The 27457-nt window shown below is 42.6% G+C and overlaps 2 protein-coding genes and 2 non-coding genes across 4 annotated transcripts; all 4 read left to right on the forward strand.

Annotated features, from left to right (window-relative positions):
- The first annotated feature begins 2996 nt into the window (after window positions 1–2996).
- On the forward strand, window positions 2997–7385 carry LOC127784805 (cysteine desulfurase, mitochondrial). The gene is made up of 2 exons (XM_052312186.1): window positions 2997–4531; window positions 7084–7385. The coding sequence occupies exon 1, from the start codon at window positions 3089–3091 to the stop codon at window positions 4466–4468; it is 1380 nt and encodes a 459-aa protein (XP_052168146.1). The 5' UTR covers window positions 2997–3088; the 3' UTR covers window positions 4469–4531; window positions 7084–7385.
- A 5058-nt stretch (window positions 7386–12443) lies between these two features.
- Window positions 12444–14294, forward strand: LOC127785481 (delta(8)-fatty-acid desaturase 2-like). Its single transcript, XM_052312943.1, has one exon. It carries the CDS (start codon window positions 12606–12608, stop codon window positions 14004–14006), a length of 1401 nt encoding a protein of 466 aa, XP_052168903.1. The 5' UTR covers window positions 12444–12605; the 3' UTR covers window positions 14007–14294.
- Window positions 14295–19088: 4794 nt separating this feature from the next.
- TRNAD-GUC (transfer RNA aspartic acid (anticodon GUC)) lies at window positions 19089–19160 on the forward strand. The gene has a single exon. It is a non-coding gene; the product is annotated as a tRNA-Asp (tRNA).
- A 5768-nt stretch (window positions 19161–24928) lies between these two features.
- On the forward strand, window positions 24929–25000 carry TRNAD-GUC (transfer RNA aspartic acid (anticodon GUC)). Its single transcript has one exon. It is a non-coding gene; the product is annotated as a tRNA-Asp (tRNA).
- The last annotated feature ends 2457 nt before the right edge of the window (window positions 25001–27457 follow it).

Raw genomic sequence — 27457 nt, forward strand, 5'->3', positions numbered from 1 at the left:
TTGCGGCGGCGCGGAGCTTGGACACGTCGGCACTGCGGCGGCTGCCCCCTTCCCCTCGCGCCGCCATCCACAGCAGTTGCCACCCCGCCGTTGACGCGTAGCTGATGACCCCAGCTACCGTGGTATTGTACCGCAGCCCGTGCGCCGCCTCCACCACAGTTGCCACCGCCACCGCAGCCTCGCCCCACACCAATGAGCGTGACAGGGCCGCCGTCCACCGCCCGGCCCCCGCGCGTCGCCATCCCGCTCCCACGCGCCGCCGTCCACCGTTCGCCGCCCGCCCCTCCACACGGCGGGCAACCGGTAGGTTGCGACGGGCGCGACGTTGAGGCAGGAGGCCGCCAAGACAGAAGGTGGGCGCGGAGGAAATGGCAAGCGGCGGTCGCGGGAACAGCCTCCTCCTCTGCCGCCGCTGCCTCCCTCTTCCGCCTCTCTTGCTCCTCCTTCCCGTCCTCCTCCCAACGCCGCTCCAGCTCCCGATACTAAGTTGGGGATCAAGATGATCCACGGTATAAAAGAGACCCCAGGGAGGGATGAAATGCATCGAATCACATCGCCAACACACCCACCATAGTTTTCGAAGCCGGAGTACGCGGAGCCAAGTCGCCGAGAGATCTCGTCGAGTTCATCGACTACGATCTTCTTGGTATCGTCAGTTTCGTCTACTTTCATTGTAATATGTGGTTCTCCATCATCAATCTCATATAAATTGGACTAGGGCTATTACCTGATAAGGGGTCTGAACCAGTATAATCCTTATCTTCTGTTTCCTTGATGTCGTATTACGTAGATCCTCGTTTCAACGTACCCCAATACCCTAATCATCTGGTCTACGAGTATCACTCGTCGACAGAAATCAATTTATTTTAAGACAAAGTATGAACTTTGAAAATGGGTGAATAGATAAAGTGGTCCTCCAAGAGTTTAGTCCTTAATGTTTCAATGTGTCCATATTAGTCCTTTAAGTTTTTATTTTAATTCAAATTTATCCTTGAACCCACATAACCAACAACTCTTTTGATAAATGACACTTATGCCCCCTCATTCACATATATAAGAAAAAAATTGCATGTAATGAATTCTTTTTATAGATAAAACAAAAATAAATTATGTACTTGCAAGTGTAAACGATAGCCATTAGGCTTAATTTTTATGTGCACATGTTGAAATAATGGGAAGTACATTAGATATATCCAATGTTGTTTATTCATTTTGGTTTTCTTTTTTCTAGTGTATAGTTGTATACAAGTTAAGGGCAAAAGGGACATTTTCTAATAGAATTGATAACTAAAAATAGCAATATGGCATATTAAGTGGGCCAAATGATGATTTTAGGCCAAAATAAATACTTAGAGGACCTATGTGAACAAAATGAAACCTAACGGACCAAAGTGAGCTTTCGGTGAAACTTGAGGGACTAAATTAGCTATTCACCCTTTGAAAATCAAGTTATTTTGATACCGCCCTCTTTGTCATTTGTCCCTGGGAGCTCACCTTCTCCCTCCTCACGGCATGCCACGATTGGTCTTCCTCTGGCTCATGAGCTAAATGAGCTAACAAACGAGTTGAGCCAGCCTTTTGGTTCATTACGATAACAAGCCGAGTCGAGCTAGCTTGTTACCCTAACGAGACAAGCTTGATACCGATCCACCCCTAGGTATGAAGGGAGTACTTCCACTATCCATATATGTACTTCTTCTCTCAAAAAAGAATCAAACTTGTTTGATTCTCCCTGGGAGGGACAAGTATTTGGAGGGTTTAAAAATTGCACATAAATATAACCTTCTATTTAAATTTTCCTCCCTATCTTATCTTCAACCATCTTTTATTTGATGACAGATATTAAAGTTTTTTTTCCTTCAATGGTAGTCTATATAAAATAAGCAAGAAAATACTCGTATACGTTGACAGAGGGAGTATTTTGGTATGGAGGGAGAACATATAAGGGTGTGTTCGGGAGAGAAGTTTGGGAAATTTCCCTTCCGCACACATAAAATGGAATAGTTCATTAATATAATTTTTAAAGTTGAAATTTTTGTAAAGAGTAAAGTTCACGGGCGGTCCTTAAACTTGTAGGGGTGCGTCACCTATGTCCCTAAACTCTCAAAATGTTTATTTAGGTCCGACAACTTGTCAAAGTGTATCATCTAGATACTAAATCGCTATAGCCTCTCTAGAATCCGTGACATGCCACACGGATGTGACATGATATAATCTTGACCGGCGAACGGGACCCACTTAAAAAAATTTCCTTTTCCTTTTTTTCTTCTTTCCTTCTCCTTTTCTTCTCCCTCTTCTCTCTTTTTTTTTTCTTTTCTTCTCCTTTCTTTATGACCCGCCACCCAGGGTGCTCGGGTCATAAAGAAAGGAGAAGAAAGGAAAAAAAAGAGAAGGAGAGGAAAAAAAAGGAAAAAATAAAATTTTTAAGTGGATCATATTTGTCAGTTAAGATGCCATATTACATCCATATGGCATGCTACATCAGCGCCACGTAGGATTCTAGACGGGTTATTACGATTTGAGACATTGATGATATACTTTGACAAGTTATAGGACTTGTATCTGTATTTTGAGAATTTGGGCATCTAGATGAGACACACCTACAAATTTAAGTACCACTTATACACTTTATTCTTCTGTAAACATCTCGTTTAATTACAGTAGTTCGAAGAGAGTTAAAGTTGTGTTTGGGAATAAACTAACACAGCCACAGCCTAAGTTGTCAGTTCATTGCATCTTCCTTTGTTATTCAAATTTTAAAGAAGGGAAATAAACCTTGGATTGGCTATGTCAATACGTTATGACCTCACAACTCACCAGTAGTCCACGGCCCAACGTAAAACGGCGGGCCGAACCGGCGTGTCGCCTCGACCGCGACCGCGACGGGCTGAGAGTCAGACGCGTCGCCTTGCGTGGCCCAGTTGCCAACCTCACCGCCGCGGCCGTGCCTATCCTCTCCTCAACCCATCTCCTCCCTATCTCTCCTTTTTTTTTTTTTCTCCCCAAATCACCCCTCCGCCGAAACGGGAGCTCGATCTCCGCCGCCGCCGCCAATCCCCAAACCCTACCTCTCTCCCCCCCTCCACCCATGGCGCTCTCCCGCCGCCTCCTCCCCCTCCTCCTACGCCGCGGGTCCACCCCCTCCATCTCCCCCGCCCGCGCGCTCTCCACGGCCGCCGTGACGGCCGATGCTCCCGCCGCGGCGGCGGCGGCGGCGGCGGAGGAGGAGGCGATGACCATCAAGGGCGTGCGCATCTCGGGGCGGCCGCTGTACATGGACATGCAGGCGACCACCCCCGTCGACCCGCGGGTGCTCGACGCCATGCTCCCCTTCTACCTCTCCCGCTACGGGAACCCCCACTCCCGCACCCACCTCTACGGCTGGGAGTCCGACGCCGCCGTCGAGGAGGCCCGCGCCCGCGTCGCCTCCCTCGTCGGAGCCGATCCCAGGGAGATCTTCTTCACCTCCGGCGCCACCGAGTGCAACAACATCGCCGTCAAGGGCGTCATGCGCTTCTACCGCGACCGCCGCCGCCACGTCGTCACCACGCAGACCGAGCACAAGTGCGTCCTCGACTCATGCAGGTACCTCCAGCAGGAGGGGTTCGAGGTCACCTACCTCCCCGTGCGCCCCGACGGCCTTGTCGACGTCGCGCAGCTCGCCGACGCCATCCGCCCCGACACCGGCCTCGTCTCCGTCATGGCCGTCAACAACGAGATCGGCGTCGTGCAGCCGCTCGAGGAGATTGGTCGAATCTGCAAGGAGAAGGGCGTGCCCTTCCATACTGATGCTGCCCAGGCGCTCGGGAAGATCCCGATTGATGTCAACCAAATGGGGATTGGGCTCATGTCTTTGTCTGCGCACAAGATTTATGGGCCAAAGGGTGTGGGTGCTCTCTATCTGCGTCGTCGACCCCGCATTCGTGTGGAGCCACAGATGAGTGGTGGCGGCCAGGAGCGTGGAATTCGCAGTGGAACGGTGCCAACGCCTCTTGTTGTTGGATTTGGTGCTGCCTGCGAAATCGCGGCCAAAGAGATGGACTATGATCACAGGAGAGCCTCGGTTCTGCAACAGCGCCTTCTTGATGGCATCCGTGGACAGGTTGATGATATTGTTATCAATGGAAGCATGGAGCATCGGTACCCTGGTAACCTGAATTTGTCATTTGCATATGTTGAGGGGGAGAGCTTGCTGATGGGTCTGAAGGAGGTGGCTGTGTCGAGTGGCAGCGCCTGCACTAGTGCCAGCTTGGAGCCCTCTTATGTGCTGCGGGCACTTGGTGTAGAAGAGGACATGGCGCACACCTCCATTCGCTTTGGCATTGGCCGCTTTACCACTGAGGAAGAGGTTGACAGAGCAATTGAGCTCACCGTGCATCAGGTGAAGAAGCTTCGTGACATGAGTCCACTGTATGAGATGGCCAAGGCAGGCATTGACCTCAAGAGTATCCAGTGGGCGCAGCACTGAGACAGCTTTCACTTAGAGCTAATCCCTGGCTGCTTTTAAGTGCACGGAAGGACACATAGATAGGTACATGGCTCTGCTGCTTTGTGATATATCCTGTTTTATTTCATAATTATTTCATAAGGGAGATGTGGAATTGCTATGGCTGCTATTAAGTTGCTAGAGTAACCTTGCACCCATGAATCTTCACATTGTGAATTTGATAGGTTACCTGTGGCACGTTTTGAGCATATAACAATCCGCACAATGTTTTCCCAGTGATTAGTTCTGAGTGTACATTCATTTACTTTGGAGATCTGCAGCTAGTATCTCACTATGCCAAAAGGAAAGGTAAAATTCAGAACAAAGTAACACCACTGTGCAGAGATAAATCATTTTTATCAATGTATCAGCTGTTAAAGAAATGGAAAAATGTCTTGCTTCCAAGAAATCAATACAAGAAAGTCGCTAAGTTTACCTTTGTAGCAGGATTTCATCTTATTGTTGTTTCACGTCTTTTTGTTTGACAATTGTTCCAGATGAATTGCTGGAATTTCAGAGCATGCTTTTCATCCTTTGACATGCCAAATTTTCCTGGATTGTATTACCAATAATTGTCACATGGTTAAACTTGGCTACATGACAATAAGTCAATATATGACTGTTGGGTATTTGGGTTGTCATTGATGTTTCAATTTGCCTATAGTCACCTATCAAATCTCAGGCTATCAGTTCTTGCTTGCACAAGCTAATCAATGAGGGTAGGCTACTATATCTCATTTCTTAAAATGAAAAACAAACTGCAGCACAAGACAAAGTTAGCGTCCCAATGTTATGCAGCAATACGTTTAGGGCAGTGGTTATAGGCTCTATCTTCCATAAATTTGTTGAGTTTTGTTGGCTTTGCAATTCGCTCTTCTTTTCTTTTCTTTTTTTAGGTGTGCATACATCTACAAGACTACAACTATAGAGTTAGTTCTGGCTCTACGACATGTTCCACCTAGCTGGACTGTAGGTTCCAGCTGAATATTGAATATTGGTCACAGGATTTCATTTTTCTTAAGTACTATTGAGATTTTTTGTTTGTCGATAGTTTGTCATCACTTGCTGAAAATTTGAGAGCATGCTTTATTTGCTTAGACTGAATTTAAACCTTACCAAAAGATAATATCTCAAATAGTTTGTCATCAATTGCTGAAATTTGAGAGCGTGCTTTATTTGCTTGGACTTCATGTAAACCTTACCAAAGGACAATATCTCACTGTTGATTGGTGCTGATTGATACTGCATGGTGAACTGATAATAAATTAATAATATGGATGGGCTCAAGCTCTCGGTTCCCTACTGACTTAATACTTTGCAAATGTTACCATTTCTATGTTGGAGTAAGCAAAGTCACTTTGTCGTCCATCTACTACTCCTGTTGTGTCTCCTGTTTGAAATTTTTTAACTTCATTCTCTTGCTCTGTGGTTTTGCTTCCGAACATCTATGACTGTATTCTCTACCAAGACTTTCCGTGCTCCATGGCAACATTTAGTTTCTATTTTCTAGTGCTATTGCGTTGCATAATAGTAGTTACATAGTACTTCCTAATCTTGTTTAGAACACTTCTCAATCAGAGCAGACAGGCAAATTTTGTTCATAATATTGCCTTTGGTTTTACAGTGGCAAATTTTGAATTATGTGGTTGCTTGTCTTACTACATCATGATTTGAATTCTTCTCCCAATCAGTCCTTTTCTTGAACCCTGTGTGTTTGTTAGGCCTTCCTCTTCTGTGTGGCTATTTTTAAATGTCATTCTCCATCAGTGTTGTTCATATTATGTATCTTCCTATCAACTGATTTTTCATTGGGTTTGTTGAAGTCATTCGATTTTTTTTTTTGCGGTTTAATTCATGATCTTTTAAAGGCCCAGATAAATATTTAAGAGCAAAGTGCACGGGCGGTTCATAAACTTGTGCTGGTGCATCACCTAGGTCCATGAACTCTCAAAATGCATTTTTGGGTCCTTCAACTTGTGTCGGGTGTCATATAGGTCCAAACGGGTTCCAACCGCTGTGTGTTGACGTGGCATGCCATGGTGGCGCCTACATGTTAGTAGAACCTATATATCATATAAAAAATATTAAGAATATATTTTTTTCTCCTCTCTTTTTTCATTTATTTTCAAAATTAAAAACTTCCTTTTCTCCTCTCTCTCTCTTTTTAAATTTTATTTTTTTCTATGTGACTAACATGTGTATCTCACTGACACGTAAGCATCACCGTGGCATGCCACATCATCTCACGAAACAGGTTAGAGCTCGTTTGGACCTATATGACACTCGAGACAAGTTGAGGGACCCAAAAATACATTTTGAGAGTTTAGGGACCTAAATGACACACCTGCACTAGTTTAGGGACCGCCGGTGCAGTTCACTCAATATTTAATTCTTATTTCCTGACACGTTCCTTACATAGGATGCTCCAGAAATCCTATTTTTGTTGTTCAATTCTCTTAAATGCTACAGATCATATTATATATAGTACAAAGATAACTTAGTTAACCAATCAAAATTTACGGTAAACAAATTTACACTAGAAAAAACAGCGATGGCATATATGATATCTAATTTGGTGTGCGATTGAATTTTTTCAGGCCTGTCTGGTGTTGGTGAAGACATTTCTGTGAACCATGTGATAGTTCTGTCAAGACAATCAGCTAGTATTGTACATCTGTTCACTTGCCAAGTTGCCAGCTCTCAGGCTGGCAACTGATGTTTTCTGCTAGGTTAGCACCTTGTTCTCTAGCTAGAATACCCCAACACGAAATAAGAATGCTTGAGTGGTTACTGTGTTGCCTGAAACTCTTTAAGATACTAATTGGAGTTACTGGCATAATGCTGTTACTATATATTTTGGTGCTCACATTATAATTTCAACACACCAGGTTATCTGTTATTTTGGTTTTCTAGCAATGTTGACATTATGTTGCTCTCTTTGGTTGGTTTTGGTTTGCTCTCATGCCGAAACCTAGTCATGTTTTGGTATTCCGAACCTTTTGGCAACTTATATGTGATGTTGGCATGTTTTGGTACAAACCAAACACTAGTTAAGTGTTATTTAAAGTGGCAACTATATTTTGGTAGCATAATTGACTTCAAATCAAAATGGCCCTCAAACTCGTGAGGAGATCCATATATAAGTGCATTAGGCCATTCAGTGTACGATGCTTTTGTGTACCTTGACCCACTATAGAGGCGTACTTTTTTTGGTTTGGGAAAAGTCCATTTTCGCCCTTAAACTCTTAGTCTAAGTACACCCTCGAACTACAAAACCGGATATAATAAACCATCGAACTATCAAATACTGAACACTTAACACCCTCCCCCCCCCCCCCCCCCACCCCCGGCTGTTATTATCGTGATTTTTGACACGTCGGATGCCACGTCAATCCACAAGATTATATGAGCCTGTTCGTGCTTCTCTCCCACACCAGCGTTGGCGGCGGCAGCAGCTATGAGGGTTTACAAGCTGAAATTTCCTTCCCTCTTCTAATTCAACAGCTCTAGCTTTAAGTTTACAAGCTAAATCATCTTTCTCCTTCAGATTTCTTGTCCAATCGGCCACATCTCCATTGCACGCAGCCGTTAGCTCATCGATTTGTGCTCTCACACTCACAATATATGCTCTCATCCCTGACTTCTCTTTCATTATGCAAATTATTTAACACCTGCCTCAAATAAGGTGTTGTTTCCGGCTCAAACCAACTCCAGAAAGAGCTGTCACCATCCTGCTCAATACATAAGAAACTTTTGCACAATATTACTTCTATTTAAACAACAAATACATTACACTAATATTTTACCAACTCACCCAAGCTCTCACTCATGTTAGATGCTTCCGAGATGGATTATCCACATTCCAAGAAATTCATCTTGCTGCCTTCCTACGACACTCGCATAGAATAGCTGGAGAATAATCAAATGGACCCTCCCTGTATTGAATCGGAAGTGGATTGCTTCTGTCTAGATTGGATCTGGCACCATTATATTTCTAGAGCTACTTGTGCTCCTCCATCTGCTTGTTCTGCCGGCTGAACACTCCACCAGCTTGTCGTTGCTCCCTCCCCCCTCCGCGCATCGAGCTGTTTCTTCCCTATTGAGCCATCTCCACAGGCGCGTGCGGCGACGACACCTAGAGCTTCTGTCAGCGACCACGCGCAACCTGTCAGAGATGCTCCTTCCCCACACCGTTGTCCATAGCAAGCCTCCGCAACCCTGGCAACATCGTCACCCTCGCAACTTCACGTCACTGCCGCCGCCAATGCTCGTGAGGGAGATAAGCATGAACAGGGCATGGAGAGAGAAAAAGGGCTTGGCCCATATATTCTTGTGGGTTGACGTGGTATCCAACGTGTCAAAAACCACCGTAAAAACACCCATGGGGGTTGGGGGGGATTAAGTGTCCGGTATTGACAGTTCGAGGGTGTATTATACCCGGTTTTGTAGTTCAAGGGTGTATTAGACAAGCATAAGAGTTTGAGGGTGTAAAATGGACTTTTCCCTTTTTTTCAGTCCCTAATTATTTCTATATCAGCCCCTATAATAATTTCTATTATTAAACTAATTAAAACTTTTATAGTTTACAACATACAACAATAAAAAGGATATAAAATATCCTTAACTCTTTTACCGAATCTACATATCAGCTTCTCTCCTATCTTTTTTCTCCTTCCCTTCCCTATCCTCGATTATTTTCCTCTCTTCGCTCTGGACGCCTTTCTCGCCATGTTTGCACCAATAGATATAATGGCATTGAGGTGATAAGCGTCAAATCGAGATTGAGCTCGATGGTGATGCGCAGTGATGGTGGACTTAGTGGCTTGTTGACAAGCTCAGTGAGCTGGATTAAGGGGGCAACGAGAAGGAGAGCTCCTAGGGGCTTTAGATGTGGAGTGGTCGAGGTCATCGTCGATGTCTTCTCTGTCTACCCTAACGGTGATGTCGACGTTGGAAAGGTAGGTCGCTCTTCTTCCGTCTCTGCTCTTGTTCTCTAGCCATCAGAGTTTGAGGAGACACTAGGGTGTGTGTGTGGGCATGGGGTATGGGGACCACACCACGTCGCAGGGGCACGACCTCCTCATCGCAGCTTTGACCCATTGTTCCACGCGCATGTGACGTAACCTCACCCTAACAAAGCCTAATGAGAGTCATGCATCTTCATAGGATGGGATAGGTTGGGGAGTGGACATAAGGAGTTCCATGCATGGGAGCATGAATGTCGCTTGTGTGGAGGGGATTCTCCTCGCTGGCTGGTTAGGGTTACACCACATTGACACATTGTGAATACCCTTACTCCCTCTATCCCATAATATAAGGCGCGGTCAAAGTTGGCACGGTCTTCAAAACTAATTTTTAGCATATATTTTCTCATATATTATAAGTTTTATAGCATCAAAATTATAATCATATGAAAATAAATTTAAATCTCAATCTAATGATATATTTTTAACAAATAAAATTTATTTCATATTATACTAAGGCTGGTCAAATGTTTTAAATGTTGAATCTTCAAATGTGTGCATGTTTTATATTATAGGATGGAGGGAGTACATATTTTAGAGTTATCTGCCACCTAGGTAGTGTGTTCTCCTAAAATAACATCACTAGTTCACGGCAGTTTCTACTCCACTGGTTGCATTGCAAATCTCTTGCACGTTCTGCACACAGTTTCCCCATGACAAAAGCCGCAGTACGAATCTATGGGCATGCAACACGTACGCGTCGACGCAAGTGACGACGTTTCTGCGGGCAAACGTGCCAATTGTGATTTTGCGAACCACATGAGAAGCCATCTACATTCTACAGGCACGGCCTCACTGAATGATAGCTGTGTTTTGCTGATAAGTGATGGGCATCACGTGTGCAACTGTGGACCATGCGTACGCATGTGTATCGCGAGGAGAGAGAGAGAGAGAGTTAGGAAGAAGAGATGATGAAAGGCATCACGCTGGGTTTGCCCAAAAGAGATGCCGTTAAGATGCTGGTTACACGTCAGCATCGTCATTTCCCCTCTGGATTTAAGGCAGAAAAGTTGTTAGAACTGATGATTGGAGTATATTGTACTATTACACAGCGAGCTGAATTGGTTGCAGTGAACACAAAATAGGTTAACATTCACGCTTGAGCAAAACTGATTTTCAATGTACTACCTCTTATGCTCGTGCGGATTATAGGATAAGAATTCCATTCAAAATCTTCTAGTCCGAACAAATACCTAAAAGAAAAGGAAATTAAGCATTCATGTGACAAATGAAGTTCAAGAGAAGAAAACACCACGAGTTGACGAGAATTATTGTATGTTAAAGATAATGGGTTTCTTGCCTAGCCTTATCAAGCATCGTGCGTGCGAGTTCTCGTTGTCTCATTCTCCATTTTTATTGATGTCATTGAGAAAATAAAAACATATGTATTCCTCACCATAAAGATTTTTATTAAATGATCCAAAAGTATATATTCTTTAGCATCAAAATCAGTACGTTAGATCTTTTGCCCCCTAGCTACACCGCTACATCCCACGCACATCACTTTCTTGTTTATCTGGACATGCAGAGTATACCATTCCTTCATTTATTCTGCCAAAAACAAACGTAAGAATAAGTACCATAATATCTCTCATGGTAGAAAAATTGAAACCAAACTGTGTTTTCGTAAAAGAAAAAAAGACCTGAGATGTGTTATAAGGAAAAGATAATTGGAATATAGTTGTTTTTTCATCTGAAATTAAATTTAATCATTATATTCTTTGAGTATGCTATTTTGTTTTTCAAAAAACAAATAACATTCATTTTAGCATCCAAAAGCGGCATGCATGAAGCCATTATCATTTTCAGAAAATTATATTCGCTCTAAGAACATTGAAATTACCACGTTTACACAAAAAAAAAGCATATTTGTGTCACTTTGATCAAATTAGGATCAGATTATAACATCTGAGATTACTCACTACAGAAATGATATGCGATACAATTGTATTTATATAAAACTGGAAGTAAGAGTTGTATATCTAATATAATCTACTCTTGAAAAATATGTAAACTACTTCCTCTGTTATATAGAAAGGTGTTTTGGTTTTGTCGTAAGTTGCACTCATTCTGCGTTTGTTCCTAGGGGATTGGGCGAGAATGCACATCGTATTCTACGTGCCTGTTTCCCAAACTGCTAAACGGTGTATTTTTTACAAAAATTTTCGATAGGAAAGTTGCTTTAAAAAATCATATTAATCTATTTTTAAAATTTAAAATAGTTAATATTCAACTAATTATGCGCTAATGGCTCACCTCGTTTTACGTATTTCCCAATCTTCTCAATCCTCTTCTCCTCAAACTCACCAACCAAATTAATTTTATTAAACCCACCATTAAATATGGTTTATAATATTTTTATTTTGTGTTAAAATGCTATTATGTGTTTTTTTATAACTTGATCGAACTAGAACAAAGATTGATATAAGAAACAAAACGAAAACACCTAATGAAAGGGGATTGATATAAGCTGTGTGCATAGGGCAATATTTCGATTACAATATAAATTGGCATAGATAAACAAACAGTAGTGCTGTGATCGAAAAAAAAAACTGAGAAATATAAGTCGGATTAGCATACTTCTTAAACGATAATATACCATGTGTAATTTCTTTTTGAAACGGATAATATATATACCATATATAATCCAACTCTGATTTCTGAAACGAACTACAATCGATTTCAAACTACGATTCAAATATTAAACCGATCCTAAACAAATAAGCACAGTACTCACAACAAGCAGTTTGCTTTAGTCACTTTATTACTACTACTCCGTAGTACGTTAACCCTGCTGTCAGTGTCAGCCTTTCATAGCACAACTCCGTATGGTCTCTCTCTCCTAAACTTTTGGAGAGTAATAAAAGATAAGAGAGAAAAAAAACTTTATTAAACCCACCAACCCAAACAAAAAAAAAAGAAAAAGAAAAAGAAAAGAAAAGAAAAAAACCGAACCACCTCCCCTCTCAACGAAGGCGAGAAACCAGCGAGGCACCACCCTCCTCTTAAAGATCCGATCTCCTCCCCTCCTACTCCTCCTCCTCCTCACGTTCCCCCATCTCCGAATCCCGCCGCCGCCGCCGCCGCCGCCGACCATGCCTCCGGCGATCCCGACGGCCACAATGCCGGCCTCCCCCAAGGAGGCGCAGAGCCGCGCCGGCGCAGGCGTCCGCATGATCTCCTCGGAGGAGCTCCGCGCGCACGCGTCGAGGGACGACCTGTGGATCTCCATCTCCGGGGACGTGTACGACGTCACGGCGTGGGTGCCCCACCACCCGGGCGGCGACATCCCGCTCCTGACGCTGGCGGGGCAGGACGCCACCGACGCGTTCGCCGCCTACCACCCGCCGTCGGCGCGCCCGCTCCTGGGGAGGTTCCTCGTGGGCCGGCTCGAGGACTACACGGTCTCGCCGGCGTCCGCCGACTTCCGCCGCCTCCTCGCGCAGCTCTCCTCCGCGGGGCTGTTCGAGCGGGTGGGGCCCACCCCGAAGGTGCAGGTCGCCGGGATGCTGCTCCTCCTCTGCGCCGCGCTCTACTGCGTCCTCGCCTGCGCGAGCGCGTGGGCGCACCTCCTCGCCGGCGGGCTCATCGGGTTCATCTGGATCCAGTCCGGGTGGATGGGGCACGACTCGGGGCACCACCGGATCACGGGGCACGCCGCGCTCGACCGCCTCCTCCAGGTGCTCTCCGGCAACTGCCTCACCGGCCTCAGCATCGCGTGGTGGAAGTGCAACCACAACACCCACCACATTGCCTGCAACAGCCTCGACCACGACCCGGACCTCCAGCACATGCCGCTCTTCGCCGTCTCCTCCAAGCTGTTCGGCCTCTGGTCCTACTTCTACCAGCGCACCCTGGTGTTCGACGCCGCGTCCAAGTTCTTGATCAGCTACCAGCACTGGACATTCTACCCGGTCATGTGCTTCGCCAGGATAAACCTCCTTATTCAGTCGGCCGTCTTCTTGCTGTCGAGCAGGAAGGTGCCACAGAGGGGGCTGGAGATCGCCGGCGTCGCCGCGTTCTGGGTTTGGTACCCAATGGTGGTGTCCTGCTTGCCCAATTGGTGGGAGAGGGTGGCGTTCGTGGTCGCGAGCTTCGTGATTACCGGGATTCAGCATGTTCAGTTCTGCCTGAACCACTTCTCCTCGGAGGTGTATGTCGGGCCGCCAAAGGGGAATGACTGGTTCGAGAAGCAGACGGCGGGCACGCTCGACATTCAGTGCTCGCCATGGATGGATTGGTTCCACGGTGGCCTGCAGTTCCAAATCGAGCACCATCTGTTTCCTCGCCTCCCGCGGTGCCACCTTAGGAAGGTTTCGCCATTTGTTCGCGACCTTTGCAAGAAGCATGGGCTGCCTTATGCCGCCGCCTCGTTCTGGCAGGCTAATGTGTTGACATGGAAGACATTGAGGGCTGCTGCATTGCAGGCCAGGAAAGCCACTAGTGGTGCTGCGCCAAAGAATTTGGTTTGGGAAGCTGTGAACACTCATGGATGAATTGGAGCCTGAGGCAACTGCTTGTGTGCATGCAATCACCTCAATGCTTCTTAATTGTGTAGGGAGATTGATCTTTTTACCTTTACCCGTTGCAGTTGGATCGGATTTTTCGTGTTGGCAAGTGTCTTGTCTTTGCAGCTGAAGAGTGGGTTTATGCTTCAATTGTCTACCTGTTCTTCATGTATTAGATTGTCCGATTCTTCGTATTATCATGGTAACTATATCTATAGTACTTGCATTATATTATGAACTTGTGGCTTCAGTAAAATCCATTTCATTTTGCTTGCATGCCCAGATTGTGGATGGTTGAAGTTGATGAAATTGTAAGCTTAATAAATGGTTGGTAATGTTTTCTGGTACTCCTGTATTTTTTTTTTTCTATTGCTAGAGCTGATTGGATTTGCTAATCGGGAACCTCCTATCTATTGGAATGATTATTAATATTAAATCATTCTAGTGCATATTTATGCACTACATGCTCCAACATCTAATTTTCATCGTCAGAAGCGTTGAAATCTTTAATTTGCCAATGCATGTCTCTGAAATTGCTGGCTCAAATATTGGATAGTATGTCACATAGTACTTGTCCCTGTTGCTTCAAGTTCTCAAGGGTCGTTGATTGTTTGAATGAGTCAAGCTATCAGATTTGAAACCTTTCATTTGATTAACCTACACTAACCTTCAAAGGTTACTGGCTCCCAATTAGATTTTGTGATCATTTGGTTCTGTTAATCTTCCATCTGTCTTTATTTGCAGTTACTGTTATGGGGCTTCCCTGAGAAAAAGAAAATCATGATAACAACCTGATCTACAGATCTACCATTGCAAAGAAACTTTTATATTCTTTTTCCTGCACCACTTGTTTTGTGCCCTGACCAGCTTTGCGTTGCTGTACAAAATACAGCCATTTCTTTGGTGTTTTTGTCCGATTCTTAAGATGGCTCCCCTGGCTTTCTGGATCTTGGACCATGGCCTGTCCAACGTGATTCGCGCCACTGGTGGTTTATAGCTTGCATCACATGTGAGATGTCCTTTGCATACGCATGCCTTCTGTCTTCTTGCATAACAAAAATAGTTCTCTAGTATGTAAACCTGGTTCCATGCCTGGTTGTCTCTTGCTAAAATAGTTTCTTGCCTGACATGCACATATGTGATGTCCAAAAATTTTTACTTGGATGCACAACACAATGTATCTCCTTCAAAGTTTATTTCAAAACAACCCAGTTAACAACAAGGCGATTAACATGAAACTAAGATATGGAAAATATTCTCTGATTGGATGGCAGTAAACATTGGTGAGTGTTTGAGAAGAGGAGAATATATGCAAAATAAGGTAAGCTATTAGTGGGTGATTAATTAAGTATTAATTATTTTAAACTTGAGAAATAGATTAATATGATTTTTAAAAACAACTTTTCTACATAAAGTTTTTTCGAAAAATACATAGTTTGGGAAGCGTGCGAAATACGAAGTTGTTTTCTTCTCTTTGTGCAACTCGTACTCCATGATGGAAATGTAAATGGCTTTCTATTATTTAAAAAATATGGGAAAGTAGTTAAACAACTTTGAAAGCGAAAGCTCATCATGAATGGAAATGGATTGATTCTTATTGGATTTTTGCAAATCCTCTATGCCTACCATGGTCTACTTCCCCGTCTGCTACCCTCAATGCTGTGGGTTAATACCCACAAGTTCAACCTAGCAATAGAATTTGTTTTTGTTGTCAGCTTATGGTTTGTCTTCTTGTTTCAGTAACATGACAATAGATGCTACTTGCAAAGGTGCATTATTCTATTTTCTGAAATCAAATTGCAATATCTCATACCATACGTTCAGAACCTATATATACCCTTGTATCATTTTAGTCCTGGAATGAAGGAATTTTGCGGGAATTAAACCCTGATTTGTTGTTATGATCAAAGCATCCTTGTTGATGCTCTTGGGGTTACAAAGATTCTCATTATTCTATAGCTCCTAGAGGCGAAAATATCTCCAGACATGTCTCGAGAGCTTCAAGATCAATCTTGGAATAATCATGGTCCACTTGCCCTTGCTCCTTTTCCTTGACTCTGCTCTAGTACTGCAAGATTCTTTTCTTTTTCAATTTCATGTTCTTGGACAGAGAGCATCCAAAGGGGAAATGCTGACCAAAGGTTCCCAAATTCTGGTTCTCTATAACTATGATCTGATCCGCTAATGCACTTCCACGTCCGTGTCATTCAACATATCATATCTTTCAATGAATATTGTACATATATCTTTCAATGAATATTGTACATGTCTTCCAAATATGCTACTCCCTCCGTCCCATAATATAAGGGATTTTGAGTTTTTGCTTGTATTGTTTGACCACTTGTCTTATTCAAAAAATTTGTGTAAATATAAAATACGAAAAGTTGTGCTTAAAATACTTTGAATAATAAAGCAAGTCATAAAAAAATAATTCCAAAATTTTTTGAATAAGACGAGTAATCAAAGAGTGCAAACAAAAACTCAAAATCCCTTATATTACGGGACGTAGGGAGTACAAACAATCAGTGAACATGAAAAGAAAAATCTGTAAAAGAAAACAAAAAAAAAACTGAACATATGCACTGCCGGTTCACGGGTTCAAGACTGTCGTACGGTGCAGTGTGAGTACGATATGTACTACTTCTAAATAGGATTTGGAGGCCGGTTAATTATCTGGTGACACACGAGGCAGGCAGCGTCAGAAGATGTCAAGTTGCTAGTTACCAAAGGGGAAGCAGTGAAGCATGGCACGTTCTGACAGTGCCTCTCTAATCTCCATGGGAATACAAATTTTAGGTTTCAAACCGTGGGCACTGCACTGCACCCATAGCTTCTCCCTGTTCTGAAGAAAACGAAACCGTGGGCTACAGTATTATACTTGCTTCCGTATGCAGCAGCACCTGAACTGAGCTGTACCGTGACTCCTGCCTACGGTAGTCAAGGAACTATTATATGAGCAACATAAGCGGTGGTCGTTAACTTATTTGCCGCAGTTAAAAATAGTAAAGTTCAAAAAGTTTATTTGGTTTTTTCATTGAAGTTTAACTTTTTAGCATTTCCTTTTAAATTGCTATAAACACCCATATATAAACATTTTACTCATTATTTTTTGTTTATGTTTATCAGCCATGGTTCGAACAATCTTTACAAGTTGGGGAAACTTCTAGTTCATTTTTGAATTATACAACTACGTATTCTTAGAATTTGGATGAAAATTAGATTGTTTAGAGAATTTTTACTTATGGGAGAAGTTGTATCTGTCAAAAGCTCCCAACAGGTTCTTGATATAGATGGAACACGAATAACATAATTCCTTGTCTACGGAATATCATGAAACAAAATTAAGGCAATGCCATGTTTAGACATCGCCCATTGCGGCATTGCACCATAAAAAAAACAAGGGACAATTGCTTATTTATCCTATTTTCAAGCCTAACTATCAAATTGACCCTAATTTTTCAGGTTTGCTCATTTGATTTCGCTTTTCAAAATCGTTAGGTTTCTAGTTAGGAAAAAGAAAAGAAATGCTAGTATGACCTGACCAAAATACCCATGATTATAAATAACCATATTCCAAGCGAATAATAGAGAGGACGGAAGATATAGACTTTGTGTTTCCTTTCTGGCTTGACCATGAGGCCACTTACAAATCGAGAGTCTTCACGCAACATCTCAGCGGCATGGCTGGCCGATGCATGGAGGGAGGAGGAGCGGTGACAGCTGATGCACGCGAAGGAGTAGCGTGCACCAGCAAGTGAAGGGAGGGACGACGATGGTGGATTCTACGCAGGGAGGGAGGGAGAGGTGGCGGTGCCGGCGCGCAGAGGGAGGAGGTGCGGAGGCGCCGACGCACGAAGGTAGGGATGTCGGTGGCTGTTGCTATGTGGAGGGAGGGAAGGAGGGGAGAGATGGCATCGACATGCGGAGGGAGGTGGAGCGGCGGCGGTTGTTGCTACGCAGAGGGAGAGAGGGAGGGGTGGCGTGGCATGTGGAGGGAGGAAGGAGCGGCGGTGGCTATGGTGCACGGAGGAGCGCAGAAGCGTAAGGCGTGAGGAGTGAGGGACGGCGGCAATTGCTGCATGCGAATGGAGGGAGGGAGGGGTGGCGCCACCATGTGGAAGGAGAAGGGAACAGCGAGCTCTCTTGGTTGCTCATTCGACTGCTCATTTCTGGTTGTGCCGACTAGACCGAGCTCTCTTCTGTTGGATTTGTTGGTATTGTCACATGCTTTGGATATGCTTTTGTTGTTTGCGTTTGGATATGAATTTGCTGTTGGATATGTATTTGTTGTTGGGTTTGGATCTGAATTTGCTATTGGACAATATGCTGTCAATTTTTTTGTAAAAAATCTGTCAAATAGAATCAAACTTTTCAACTTGAAGACAAATCTGTTAAACTTGTTTTAAATCTGTCAAAGCTATACCAAAATCATTATAATTATTTCAAAAAGATCCGGATAAAAAAAGCTATGATATAATATGGTTAATTGAGCAAGGGAAAAAGGACAATTTACTCCTTAATTAACACTGTTCTCTAGCATTCATCGAATATGGTTAATTCTGACCTTCAGTTTTGAAAAGCAAGGTCAAATATGTAAACTAAACAATTAGAGACAAATTGGTAGTTAGATATTAAAATATGTAAATTAAAAAAAAATTAGAGTCAAATTGATAATAGTTAGATATTAAAACATGATGAGACGAGCAATTGTTTAAAAAAAAATTCAGTCATTCTACTCCGTATTTGAACGGGCACAATGGCAGGTATAGGGGAATCTCCTCTTTATTACAGCATCAACATGGTTACCATGTTTTTTTTTAAAAAAAACAATTCTACCTAAACTTATTCTCAATAATCACATTTAAAAATGTTAGCATTTCAGAAAAAGCATTGCCAAGCGAGGCCAATTTTCTATGAAGGTATGATTATTCCTGTTATTATGATCGAAGGTAAACAAGGTAAAAAAAAAAAAGAAAAACAGTAGTTTTTTTCCCTCTAAAAAAATTCCCTCTAAAAAAATGGTAACCTTTTTTGATTTGAGTACTAAACTACTGTTTGTTTATCAATGAGGTCGTTGTAGTATAGTGGTGAGTATTCCCGCCTGTCACGCGGGTGACCCGGGTTCGATCCCCGGCAACGGCGCTATTATTTTTTTTCATTTTTTGGTTAAGTTTTGTGCTACGCTAAGGGCTAATCAACTCGATCAGACGGCGTTTAGCGTAAAGTTAAAAAAATGTTTAGGCCACTCGTGGGCCTTGCCCGGTTCGACAGTATGCGCCCAAAAACTGGACGGTTGGACCGCATGGGTCGGCCCATTGTTCGGTTGCAGCCTGCTTGGATACCTGTACCTCGCAAAGCTTGGGCTAAGATTTTCCTTTTCTTTTTTGAACTAAATTCAAATAATTCAGTTTTAGTCTTGTGTTATTTTTGACATTTTCATAACCGCACTGTATAGTAGATTGTAGACAGTATCACCACGCATGATGCGCGGTAACGTACGTATTTGTGCTTTCGGTTACAAAAGTTTGAGTTAAAATGCCGTGCGTGGCCAGTAAACAGTAATTTCGGTTTACAGATTGATTACAGATATCTCTATATACGATTTCAGGGTCAAGAATCAAGCCTCGCCTTCGCCCTTCCACAGCCTCACGGCCCTGCCCTCTCCCGAAGAAAAGGTGTGGCAAAATAATCGAGTATTCTAGAGAAATCGCCGATCCCTCCATCCGCGGCGTTGAGCTCCTTGCAGCAAGCATCTACGAGGCTCTCCCCAGACGAGCTCGACCTCGAGCTCGTTGAATAGCGTGAGGTTAAAGTCCCCCGACACGGCGAAGACGTCGCGCGCCTCGATCCCCGCCCGGTGCTGCGCGAGGTGGCGCCCCACCGTGGCTTCCCGCGGCGCGGTAGCAGAGATAGGCGTCATGGAGGCGACGTCGTGTCTGGTGAGGCCGGCCGAGCCGATGGTGGTGTCAATGGGGCCATGAGATCAAGTTCGGTCAGATCCATGAAGAAGGAGGGGGTCGAGGAGAGTACCCTACCCGGATCGCAGCGCCGCCGCTATCATGCATCTTTCTCCTCGCTCTCGCCAGCACCGTTTTCTTCGTTAGCTGCCGCGCTGCCCTGATCTGTGTGTTCTATTTCAGACTGCACCAATTTTCGTATACATACATATTCAGATAGAAAAAAAAAAGCAAACCCTGACCGTTGTCTGCTTGGTGCTCCGACTCCAGCAGCTGGCATTGCTGCCAGCGGTGAGGTTGTCGGCACATCCTCCTCATCTGTTGGGCTGCCGCATCCTCCTACTCCTCATGGCATTGCCGTCCGCTTGGTGCTCCTACTCCGGTGTAGCCAATCAATCATTATTTACCTTGTCACTATTTACTCAGCGCGTCTGCTGCTTGTTACTCCAATCTTCATTTTTTGATTGATTCTTATTTCAAGATGTGTGCAAAGGTTCAACAAGGGTCTCTCAGCCACAGCCCACAGGGAGCAGGATGACAAGACATTCGCGTCATGGGTGAGAATGAATTACACTGAAATGTTCAGAACTTCAGATGCATGTTGATTTTTGGTTTCTATCTAGGTGTTTAGTCTTCTTGATTCATTGTGATTTACAATTTCATCATTGTGTATACCTAAGTAGGTTAAATGCAGCGTACATATCATTCATTAAAGTTCTTTTTACTAAGCGTTTGTTATTGCCATTTTCGGAACTCTCTATGTATTACCTACCAATAATGGTTCACCTACATGTTTCCTCAAGTAAATAGTCGCATTCGATGATTTTGACATTTTTGTTTTCTGCAAGTTCATTGCTTCAGCAAAGCTGCAAAGGTACCTGCATTTCACTAACGGTCCAAGTGACAAAGAAACATGCTGGTTTACCTTTCTTGACAAAAATGAACTCAATTGTACCTACCATTACAAGTATTGTTTCTCTGAGTGTTATGCCATTCCTATAGCTCTATAGGTCATTAATTTCCTAACCAAAAGATTGATCGGTCTATCGTAGTGGTGCATAATTATCTATGCTAAGGGCACTTTAATCATTAATTTCCTTGTAACCCAAAATGTTGATCAGTCTACGTCAGTGGTACATAAGTATCTATAATTCACACCCTTTTTATGCTGCCTGACTAACAACAACAACAACACTAGCCCATATTTATGTCCTTTTTTCAGTCTTATAGATTCTCCACATCTGAAAGATATTCTGACTTCACAATGGAGTAAATTTCATCATTTTGATAGTTCTCAGTTAACAAGCTTATTCCATCAAATTCTAACAAATATTAAATTTGCTGTCTCACCCTATATGTTAAGAAATCACAACGATTTATTGATACATAGCCATTTATCTTAGTCTCTTCAGTTTCTTATTCAATTTAGCAAAGACCATTAGTACAGGTATCAAACACCAGTAGAACACAGAGGGAGGTACTCCCACAAGTCTACTGAACTATGGATAAATTGAAATATTAAAAATCATTTTTCTCTTAACTGAAAATTGGGTTGAATTGTCTGAACATTCAGTTCGAGCACTTCATCAGGGGTCTTTTTGTTGCTGAAAAAACTTGAAAGCGCTGAAGAAAACTTACGAATTGTATTCAACATGTTTTAGAAAACCTTGAAACTCCCCATGCATCTTAACTAATACGCTTGAACTAATGGAAATCCTTTCTTTTGGAGAAAATTCCATGTGTACCCCTGAAACTTCACCCAATTCCTTATATGCCCCTGAGATTTGCTCATTTTCTTCCATACCTCTAAATTTCAGTTTGGATCCCTTCTATACCTCTTCCATTAGTTGACCATTAAATTTCTATCATAAAATCCATTTTGCCCTTTGCTATCAAGAAAATATCCCTTCTATATCTCTTCCATTAGTTGACCATTAAATTTCTATCATAAAGTCCATTTTGCCCTTTGCTATCAAGAAAATATAAATTTATGAAGTATATTGATGAAGTGTATAAATTTATTGTACGCGACTATTATATGTATGAGTTTATTTTGTGAGATATTATTTAACAAAAGTAATATTTTAGTTTCACCTCGCGAAGGAAAAAAAATTATCTATGAAAAAAATTATTTTAGATAAACAAAAATTATTTTAGATAAAAGAAAAAATAATATATTTTTACCATTAAAAACTGTATATATAGCATATTTTGTTATAGTAGTACGAAATTTTTTTATAAGATAAATCTTTTTATGTGAGATAAAAATTATTTTTGTTAAATAATATCTTACAAAATAAACTCATAAATATAATATTCGCGTAATAAGCTTATACACTCCATCAATATGCTTCATAAATTTACATTTTCTTGATACCAAAAGAGTAAAATGGACTTTATGATATGAATTTAACGGTCAACTAACGGTCAACTAATGGGAGGGGTATAGAAGGGATCTAAACTGAAATTTAGGGGAATGGAAGGGAATGAGCAGATCTCAGGGGTATAGAAGGGATTGGGGGAACTTTCAAGGGTATATATGGAATTTTCTCTTTCTTTTGTTACAATGAAGCCATGCATTGTTTGCTTGACATGCAACCCATGCTACTATTTTTCTTTTTGTTTTTCATATGTTACGCCGTAATTTAATAGATGTGCTACAAAATACTTGAGACTACGTACTTAAACATAATCTATTTCTATTTGTTTTATTTGTAAATATTAATCTTAGTATCAAGTCATCTTAAACAATGGTAAGCAAATCAGCTGGCTTACACACTCCCACTGCTATAAAAATAAATTTCAGAATATCTCTTTATCTTTTTAAATGTGTCGTGAGAGAATGTGGACATCAATGATCAGCAAGACATCAAGTATACTTTGAGTTTTATTTCATATAGTTTATTGCTATATAGTCATCTATTGCAATATAAGTTGACTTCATTGTTTCTATATCAATGTAAATATCCATTATGGTTGCTGATTAGAATACAAATGAATCAACAAAGTGTAATTTTACCCTGTTAAAGTAATACAGAGTGAATTTCAATTGGCATTGTTCCAAAATTATTAGTGGTACTCATTAGGATGCTTGCCCGGTTATATATCTTACTGCATGAGTTTTTCTCAAGCATGGAAATCATCAAAAGTAATAAGATTATTAAATGCTTAGATAGTTATCAAACTTTGATAAATAACACATTGATTTACAAACACTTACTTTTCTAGAAAGCTAATTGTTTGCTTTCAGAAAGAAGGTTGTGATGACCATTTTCCTGTAAATCTAAGAGTTAGTACATGCATGTTTGCTATTATTCGCCTTTCCTTGACTAACATTTACACTTTGCATGAATTAGTTACAGCTTCCCTTTTCGAATCCTGTAAGGAGAGGGAATCGCACTAACCAATACATGCAGAGTTGCTAGGTGAGCTGTTCTTGAGATGCTTACTCTGATTCTATATCAGGGAGTTTGTTTGTGGTGGGGAGGATCTGCACTGCCATCTTCGTGAGAACAACTTTAGATACCATCAAATTTAACAAATTTATAGGTGAAAAGAAGAATATATCTCATCAACAAAATAGTTATGAGGCAAAATACGAAATCCCAAATAAGCACAGATACATGTTAACATGTAATTGTTGCTGGACATTGCAAAAGATTATGCTCATAAGATGATATGCAAGAATAGAATATTCGATGAAAATTGAACTAACTTTTAATAAATCCTATAAAATTTGGAGGTTTTAAACACACCCTAAATAATAATATAGGTTATATACAGTGGAGCGCCAAATGGCGCGCTACTTTTCTAGTAAGACATTATAGCTCAACTCTGCGGTCAAATAATATTATAAAGATAGCTAAAAAATGCGAATTGAGTGTCAAAACATTTTAATAGTGTTTCATTTTTCATCTTTTTTTTTTACGTTTTGAAACCCGTATGCATCAAAGATGAAAATATGAAACACTATCAAAATATCCACTGCAACATTCGATCCAACCACAAAGAAACATCACGAGTACACTAACTGAAATATAAAAAAAACACGAAAAAATACCTGGTATGGACTGCATTTTCTTCCCCTCCAACGAACACAGGGTTACCAAGGGCCGCAGGCTTGGTGCTCTCCTCCAGTCTTCGCTAGAGATCCACGCCGTGATACTACAACGCCCTTTTTCTACCCTGAGGTGAGCAGTCGTCGCTTCCTCAGGCCCTCACCACCCTGTCACCGCTACTACTGGGAGCTCACTACGTCATCGTCATCGCTTGAGCAAAATGGAAGCATGTACCACCTCATCTGCATGGGGGTCATTGTCTTCCTCCCAGCTTCTAGTCCCAAGCTATGCCGACGTGCACCAGCAAGCCACCGCAGCCGTGAGGAGTCCTCGCCGGCTACAACAACCATGGCCCAGCCGTTACCATGGAGCGCGAGCAGGGCTGGTTGGTCGCCATGGGCTTGTAAGTGTGAGAGCGATAAAGGAGAGATAGAGAGGAGGGAGAGCAATTAAGGAGAGAGGGGAGGAGGTGGTTACGAGGTGTTAAGAAATAGGTGGTTGAGAGACGCCCGATATTTAGTTAGGCATCGGTCGCTTGAGCTTGATCATTTCCGAACGAAAGCATAAACTAACAGTGGAAACATTTAAAAGTTTTACGGTGACAAAGTACATACAAAGATAAGGTACATAATATCGGAAAGTATCAAATTTTACGTTAGAAACTATAATGGTTCATCTCCATTATTCATAGGTCATGGCAGATCCGTTCAAAAAAGAGAAGCACAAAACAAGCATGAAACCACTGAAAACCCACGACCTGCATCTTGAGATCCCGTAAAATTTATAGGGATGATTACACTTGCCTGCATCTAATATTCGATAAGAAAATTCCGTCTTTGTACGTGGTTAACAAAATATCAGTTTTAGTTGTACCGCACACGCAATCACCAATTAAGTCGTTGTAGTATAGTGGTGAGTATTCCCGCCTGTCACGCGGGTGACCCGGGTTCGATCCCCGGCAATGGCGCCTTTCCTTTTTTTTCATCGGATTTGCTAGTTTCACACTTCATCAGACGGCGTTTAGAAAAATGTTGAAAGTTTAGGCCGCCCAGTGGGCCGGCGGGACAGGAGGCCCGGTTCTACAGTGTGCACGATGCGCCAAAAACTGGCCGGCTGGATCCCATGGGCCGGCCCATTGTCTCCTGTTGCAGCCTGCTGGATACCGTTGACGTTTATTTGAGGGGAATAAGTTCACTTTGATTCCCTTAACTGACTGAATCTAATCTGTATCCCTCAAGTACTCCCCTAACTATTAAAACCATCTAAACCGTCTCCCTCGATGGTTTTAAAGGGCGGTTTCGTTGACATGACAGCCCAGTCATCAAATAAACTTAAAAATTAAAGTAGGGCCCACTTGTTATGCGGACGACGTCGTAAGAGCTTGCCGTCTCCTCACCTTGTTGCTATCCGCCTCCGCGCCGCGCACAAGCACGCGGGCCACACCGCCCACCTCAACCCGGATTCCCAGTGCGCCTTGCTCCTCCTGGCTGTCGTTTCCGTCCTCGTCGTAGACGAGTCCTTCCACTGCACTACCCTCTGTCTCCTCGACTCCTCTCACTCCCAAGGCTCGGCCCTCTCCCCCTTCGTCCTCCGCCGCCACTACATATCCCTCTCTAAATCCCTCCACTCTGGCCTGGCCTCCTCTTCCCCCACCATCAAGGATGTGCTCCGGTGCGCTACCGACACCTACACGTGCTCGCTGAGCCGGCCACCCCCCTCCCCCCTCCCTTGTCCCGCCTACCTTCTAGACGGCTTGCGCCGGTAGCAAAGGGCCGGCGGAGGCGGTGGCAGCATAGGGGTTGGCAGTGTTGGGGGTTGATATGGCTATGTTGGCGGCGGGGGGTAGGTGGAGGAGGAGGAGCGCTAGGCAAGAAGATAGAGGCAATTGGAGATGGCGATGGAGTTCGCCATGGAAAGGATGGGCTCCTTGATTGTGTCGACAGTGGTGACGAACATGTCGAGCCCGAGGAGTGAGGATGTCCCATCGGCGTGGTCGAAGCGGCGGCGGAAAGAAGAGAAAGGAAATAGCCATGTCCAACGTGCCCACCTCACTCCATGACTCCTCCCTCCCTGTTTTCTGCCTCGCCATCTCCAGCTCCAACCTGTGGCCCTTCTCTCTCCTCCTCTAACCACCATCAAACCCCAAATCCTTTTTCCACCTCTGGCTTCTTCCACCAAGAGATCACAAGCTTCTTGTTCTTCTTCTTCGGGCACGGGAAGCGGCAGCAGCAGGGGGATGGTGCTGAAGCCGTGTGTAACGGTTAGGGTGGGAGTGGAAGGTGAGGAGCAGCGGAGGTTAGCCGTGCTGCTCGGACACCCCAAACACCCGCTGTTAGGGGAGTTGATCGACGAGGCCGAGCATGAGTATGGCTTTGTGCAGCAGGGCACCATCTGCCATCGTCATCTATGGCCACGTCGGCACGGTGAGGGTGGTTGCGGCGACGCGTCCTTGAGGTGAGAGAGATTAGTGGCGACGTGTCCTTGAGGTGAGAGCGCATAGTAGAGAGAAGGGGATGATAGGTGGGTCCTACTTTATTGTTATTTAATTTATTTGTTGACTGGGCTGCCACATGGACGCCATGTCAACGAAACTGCTCTCCAAAACCATCGAGTTAGTTGTTTTAGATGGTTTTAATATTTGGGGGTGTCGTTATATCTGGTTTTGTAGTCGAGGGATACAAATTAGATTTCGGGGAGTCAGAGTGGACTAATTCCTTATTTGAGGTGTCGGAAAGTCTGGGACGAGATTTTCCTCCTTTTGAACTTTAGCTTATCATTGATGATATTATTGAATTTTAAATATACATTTGATCTTTATTTTTATTAAAAATATAATATTATTTTTTACTTGTTTATTATTAAATGCACTTTAATTATGGACGTAACTAGACAGATACTGGTAGCTGGTTTGTCTTATCCAGCTACCACACCATCAAGTATAAATACAATAGTGTGTATTGTTTTAACCTCTTTAATAACTTATATCTTTTAAATCACATATTGTTTTTAAAATCTATTTGCACCATTGTGCTCTAGTCAAAATATGCGACAAAACAAGATCCATATTTAATATATTTAAATATTTTATTAATTTAAAAGTAATTTATTACATGTTAGGAAGTAACTTCCATGTTATCAGGAAGTAACTTTTACATCTTATACATGATTAATTCTAACTTATTTACAATCCATCAAAGGTTTTATCTTCTTATCTCATACTACATGAAAAACAAAAGTGAAAGGGAAAAAACAATCAATGTTTATTTATAGAAAGTTACTTCTGAACCATGCAAAAGTTACTTCCAATTAACATGTTACTTTTAAAACTTGTTAAACTTACTTGTGCTGATTAAATTTAATTTCTAGATAGAGTTATATTTTTATCCCTATAACGAATTTACTTCTAATGTCATCAGAAAAGTTA

The sequence above is a fragment of the Oryza glaberrima genome, chromosome 9, assembly GCF_000147395.1.
Source record: "Oryza glaberrima chromosome 9, OglaRS2, whole genome shotgun sequence".
Classification (NCBI taxonomy): domain Eukaryota; kingdom Viridiplantae; phylum Streptophyta; class Magnoliopsida; order Poales; family Poaceae; genus Oryza; species Oryza glaberrima.

Bases quoted from the DNA above. Each gene is read 5' to 3' on its own strand.
- LOC127784805 (XM_052312186.1), top strand. From the start codon at position 3,089: ATGGCGCTCTCCCGCCGCCTCCTCCCCCTCCTCCTACGCCGCGGGTCC.
- LOC127785481 (XM_052312943.1), top strand. From the start codon at position 12,606: ATGCCTCCGGCGATCCCGACGGCCACAATGCCGGCCTCCCCCAAGGAG.